Source organism: Pristis pectinata, chromosome 20 (genome assembly GCF_009764475.1).
Source record: "Pristis pectinata isolate sPriPec2 chromosome 20, sPriPec2.1.pri, whole genome shotgun sequence".
NCBI classification, from domain to species: Eukaryota; Metazoa; Chordata; class Chondrichthyes; order Rhinopristiformes; family Pristidae; genus Pristis; species Pristis pectinata.
In genome coordinates, this window is record NC_067424.1 from 36,262,964 (window position 1) to 36,268,963 (window position 6,000).

The 6,000-nt window shown below is 46.7% G+C and overlaps 1 protein-coding gene across 2 annotated transcripts in view; it reads left to right on the top strand.

The window, feature by feature from the left end:
• The window catches only part of LOC127580761 (DENN domain-containing protein 2D-like), a 72,438-nt gene extending 70,022 nt beyond the window's left edge, over positions 1-2,416 (top strand). For both annotated transcript variants that reach the window (XM_052034594.1, XM_052034592.1), the window contains one exon: positions 219-2,416. In XM_052034594.1, coding sequence (XP_051890554.1) covers positions 219-274 — 56 coding nt within the window. In that variant the 3' untranslated portion in view covers positions 275-2,416. The remainder of the gene's footprint in view (positions 1-218) is intronic.
• The last annotated feature ends 3,584 nt before the right edge of the window (positions 2,417-6,000 follow it).

Genomic DNA, 6,000 nt, shown 5'->3' on the forward strand with positions numbered 1-6,000 from the left:
TTCTCTCTCTCTCTCTCTCACTTTCTCTCTCTCTCTCTCTCACTTTCTCTCTCTCTCTCTCTCACTTTCTCTCTCTCTCTCTCTCACTTTCTCTCTCTCTCTCTCTCACTTTCTCTCTCTCTCTCTCTCACTTTCTCTCTCTCTCTCTCTCACTTTCTCTCTCTCTCTCTCTCTCTCTCACTTTCTCTCTCTCTCTCTCACTTTCTCTCTCTCCACAGGGTTTTTTGAACAGAAGATAAAAGAATACAATGAGAACAAAAAGAAGGTGAAATAAGTCTCGTATCCGACAGAGCAGATGACATCTGGTGGGCCGTCCGATGTTGGTCTCTGACCTCTGCCTGTAACTGAAAGATCAGGTCCAGCAACACTGAGGGAATTGGTGTTGAAACAAGGAGGCAGAGCCTCAAAAGGTGACTTGTAAATATTAATGCCTGTATTTAACTGGGAATATTTTCAGGAAGAACTGTGAGGAAAGGAAGATGTGGTATTGGGGAGGACTTTAAATACCATTGGCAGTGGTGGTTGTCCGCTGTCCTCAGACTTCTTGCGGAACTGGAATCAACGACAGCTGTACGTAGACTAAGCGCTGGATTCTCCCTGCATGCTCCTGTTTACCGTGCCTGCTCCAATCCTGAGCCAACCTCTGGACTTGATGAGCTGGAGCAAGTATCATCTTCTAGGAAAACCAGGGTCCTGTTCAGACACCACACTGCAGGAGCTGAGCAGCATACTCTTGGAAAGTGGTACAGCACAGCATGGCACCAGGCCCTTCAGCCCACCCTCACCATGCTGACCCATCCACACCAGTCCCATTTGCCAACACTGGTCTGCAGCCTGCTCTGCCTTGGCGATCCCTGTGCTCACCTTGACACAACTTAAACGTTGTGGGTGTACCTTCCTCCTGCACCCCCTCAGATAGTGCATTCCAGAGTCCAAGCACCCTCTGAGTGAGGAAAAAATCTTCCTCCCATCCGCTCGAAATCTCTTCCCCTTTTCCTGAAACCAACGGCCCTTAGATTCAGACATCTTTGCAACGGGGGATTTTATCTTAACCTTCTATCCTTCCTGTGCGCCTCATAACTTTACTGTCAGGTAACCCCCTATCGCTCCAAGGGAAGCCAGCCCAGTTTGTCCTCATAACCAAAACCCTCCATCCCAGGCAACATCCTCTGCACCCTCTCCGGTACGGACACGTCCGAAGGCAGAAGCTTGGAAGACGGACAGTGTGAGGATCTCCAAAAGTTCTGTGGTTCAGCTGGAAAACCGCAACACCCCAACACAAAATCCCACCCTTTCTGCCCCAGCACCACTTACCCAGAAGCCTGGGGAGCTGCCTTTTAAATGTTAGTTCCTCCCCATTTGCACTGTGGTGTCACTCACACCTCCCTCAGAGACTTCAATCCGAGCTGCCACTCCAGTGCGGTACTGGCAGAGTACAGCACTGCTGGGGGTGACATCCCCCCAGGGATGAGGCATTACACCCTGCTCACCTCCGCGAGCACCTGCCAGTGGGATCCATGATCCATGCACTAATGCTTTTACACAGCACAGGGCGAAAACCACTAATATTTTTTTCTCAAAAGTCAAAAATTGTGCGGGTGCTGGAAATCTGAAATAAAAACTGAAAATGCTGGAAAGACTCAGCAGGTCAGGCAGCACCTGTGGGGGGGGGGGGGGGTGGGGGGGGGAGTGGTGGAGAGAGAGAGAGAAACAGTTCACGTTTCAGGTTCAGGACCTTTCCTCAGAACCGGGCAGAGAAAGTGGGGGAGGAGAGATGTGTGGAACAAGGCAAATATCTCAACTAATGTGGCAGTTAAGGGGCAATTAAATCAGGTTCAACTTCTTTTTGTGTGTTTTACTGTGTTGTTAATGTGGGGCTGGGGCCTCTATTAAGAAATTTGGGAATATTTTTATTCCATTCATAATTTTGTTTAACATACGAGTGCTAACTCCATTTAGCACACCGATATTGAGTGAACTATTTCTCGGAGAACACCTCATTGTCAGAATGGTGAGATGCAGTTTGAGATGTCCCAGGGTGGGAAAAGGCGCTATTTCAATACAAATCTTTCCTGAGCCACCTGATGCAGGTGGGAATTGGAGCACGAGCCAGAATGTCTCGAGCCTGAAGCCTGGTCCTTGCAGTTTTGTTGAAATGGTGACCTCGCAGTTTTGTTGCTGCTGATGCCTTGTGGTGATATTTCCTCAAATTCCAAAAATGCTGTGATTTTTTTAATTATTATATATAAATAATGAGACTGTTTTAGTTGTACAATCAACATTGACTTGTTTTCAGAGTATAATATGAATTTTTTATTAATTCATGATACACTGGTTTGTACATATTTGTAAAGAGAATTACAGATGGAGATTTGAAATAAAAGGCTTGATTCAAACATCACGGCATATTTTTGTTAATGGAAAAAAAAGAGGAAATCTTGTCCTGTCCAGGAAAATTCCTGGTTCAGTCTCTGTTCTGAACTGCCTCCTCTCATACTTCAGGATTTCAGATTATGCATTCAGGGTAGAACTCGCTGTGAAGCATGGTAAAAATGCTGCTGTTTAGCTAAACACTGTTCTTAAGGGTTAAATCCACAGGAATAATGGGAGTACCTTATCAGGAGCAGTGTCCTATTCTCGAATCAGAGATGAATGCAGCATGGAGACAGGCCCTTCGGTCCACCGAGTCTGCAGCGACCACCCCTGTACGATCGGTATGCAAGACAAGCTTTTCACTGTACCTCAGTACAAGTGACAATAATATACCAATACCCTGGACACTGATCCTACATAATTCATAAACTGGTGATTGGTTTATTATTGTCACATGTACCGAGGTGGTACAAGGGAAAAGCAATAACAGAATGCAGAATGAAGTGTTACAGTTACAGGGAAAGTGCAAAGCCGGCAGACAATAAGGTGCAAGGCCAATCATGAGGTAGATTGTGAGGTCAAGAGTCCATCTGATCCTACTAGGGGACTGTTCAATAGTCTTATAACTGGGGATAGCCATCCTTGAGGTACGTGCTTTCAGGTTTTTGTATCTTCTGCCCGATGAGAGGGGGGAGAAGCAAGAATGTCCAGGGTGGGTGGGGTCAAAAATTATTATTCAGTTATTAGTTAATTATATATTCAAAAAGTATTGCTATATTTCTGTGACTGTTCATGCATTTTGGATCAATCACGTTGCATTTCCACTCAAGTACTGTGGAAGACCCCACAGTAAATACACAGAGAATGAGGCCATTCAACCCATTGAGTCTATGCCATGTCACAGCAATCCCATTCCCACTAATTTTTCCTGCAACCTATTCTCCCTGTGGATCACCCACTGGACAAGGTCAGTGTTTCAAGGACCATATACACCTGGAATAATTAATCGGACATCATGACTGGCTTCAATAATGGGAACGTTTCCGGGATTCCTGCCTTTGTCAATGTCCAGCTGAGCACGTGGTCGAGGACGTCTGCTTAAAAGTTGGTCACTGGGGCTCGAAGAGGAAATTCCTCAGTGGCCTCTACAGGAAGCTGGCTGTTCTTGCTGGAGGCCATCACCAGAGGCCAGGTGAGTGTCCTGAGCCCACTTGTCTTCACCTGCTTCATCTGGGATCACACATTTTAAGGTTGTCGCGTTATAAAGACATACAGCAGGGAAACAGTCCCTTTGGTTCCAAGTCTTACCATCAACCACCTGTTTACACTCATCCTACACTAACTTATCTTTTATTCTCCCCACATTCCCATCAACTCCCCTAAGGTTCTACCACTCACCTGCACACCAGGGTCAACTTACAGCAGCCAATTAACCTACCAACCCGCACGTCTTTGGGATGTGGGAGGAAACCGGAGCACTCAAAGGAAACTCAGCTGTCACAGGGGGAACATTGCAAACTCCACGCAGACAGCAGCCGAGGTCAGGATTGAACCCAGGCCTCTTGAGCTGTGAGAGTCTCTACCAGTTGCACCAACTGTGCCAACCAAGTGCCCCTTACCTGTTTGAAGTCTCCACCATAGGATCAACTTGCCCTCCAGTGCAAGAAATGTAGTCAGTTGGACAAATGAGAATTGATTCAAGAAAGCCAGCATGGATTTCCTAAAGACAAATCATGTTTAACCAACCTGATAGAACCTTCTTTGAGAGAGTCAATGAGGGAAAGGTAGTTGATATGGTATATATGGACTTTTAGGCATTTGGAGTAGACCTCAAGAGGATATTTATGCAACCAGAACCTCAGCAAAACCTTTTGTTTCATTGGTCATACTGAAGTGTCTATCTATCACGGTCTAGAAATACATTCAATCTGAGACTGATTATTAAAACAGCGTGCTGGCTTTAAGAGTCGTTGAATTGTCATCTTCAACCATGATCCTGTGGGAAGCACTGATTGATGTACCGTACATAAAGCCTTAAGTGGAATTTTCCACTGCTGGCACTTGGCCACAGTTCTGAGCTCAAGGCTCCAGCTGCAGAGACTCCTGCAATTCAGATACCCTTTCTGAGAGGTGGTGGTGTGCTTCAGGAGAGGGGCGGGGAGGAAGCAAACCCAGATTCACCCACAGGGGCTGCAAACTTATATGGGAGCTCATCAACAAGGCTGGGTGAGGCAACAGCCAGGCCCACTGGCTGAGGTGACACCCAGCAGTGACATCCCACGTAATCTGGAGTTTATTCCAGGCAAGTGTGAGGTGGGAAGTCAAATGTATGGGGAACGTGTACAGTTAATGGCAGGACCTCTAACAACAATGATGTACAGCAGCATCTTGCGATCCAAGTCCTTAGCTCACTGAAAGTGGCCACGCAGCTAGATCAAGTGGTAAAATAGGCATATGGCATACTGGTCTTCATTGGTCAGGGCACTGAGTTCAAGAGTCAGGAAGTCATGTTACAACAATGTAAAACTTTGGTTAGTCTGCACATGGAGCATTGTGTGCAATCCTAGTCGTTGCATTAAAGGAAGGATATGGAGGCTTTGGAAAGGATGCAGAAGAGGTTTACCGGGATGCTGCCTGGATTCCAGGGAATGTGCTACATGGAGAAGTTGGAAGAGAAGACAAACTTGGGATGTTTTCTCTGGACCGTCAGAAGCTGATAAAATTATGAGAGGCATAGATAGAGTATTCAGCATCTTTCTCTCAGGGTAGAAATGTCAAATACCAGAGGACATGCGTTTAAGTTGAGAGGGGGAAAGTTGAAAGGAGATGTGTGGGGGCAGGCTTTTTTTAAACATACAGAGAGCGGTGGGTGCCTGGAACAGGCTGCCAGGGGGAGTGGTGGAAGCAGGTACGATAGTGGTGTTTAAGAGGCTTTTAGATAGTCACATGAATATGCAGGGAATGGAGGGATACGGATCACGTGCAGGCAGAAGAGATTTAGTTTAATGTGGTATTGTGTTCAGCACAGACATCGTGAGCTGAAGGGCCTGTTCCTCTGCTGTACTGTTCCATGTTCTAATACCGAGTGAGCACGGGCAGAAGGAAGAGAACATGCAGTTAACAGGACAGATGGAGGGGAAATGAGAGCACGGGAGCGCGTTCACAGAATGGGGACTTACAAGGGCTCGAGGGACAGACTGTAACTATTGCCTTTGCTAAGCATTGCTTTGTGGTATCAGATGCAACTTATTTGATAACCCTTTGGCATATAGCTAACACACTCGCACACATAGCGATTTGTCACTAGTCACCAACAAATGGCACAGCTGGTAGAGCCGTTGCCTCACGACGCCAGGGACCTGGGTTCGATCCTGACCTTGGGTCTGTGCAGGGCTTGCACGTTCTCCCCGTGACCTTGCGGGTTTCCTCGGGGTCTCCAGTTTCCTCCCACACCCCATAGACGTGCAGGTTGGTAGGTTAATTCGGTGCTGTAAGTTACCCCTAGCATGGAGTGAATGGTAGAATTTGGGGGAGTTGAAGAGAATGTGGGGAGAATAAAAAAAAATTGGAATAACTTAAGGATTGGTGTAAATGGCTGGTTGATGGCTGGTATGGATTCAGTGGGCT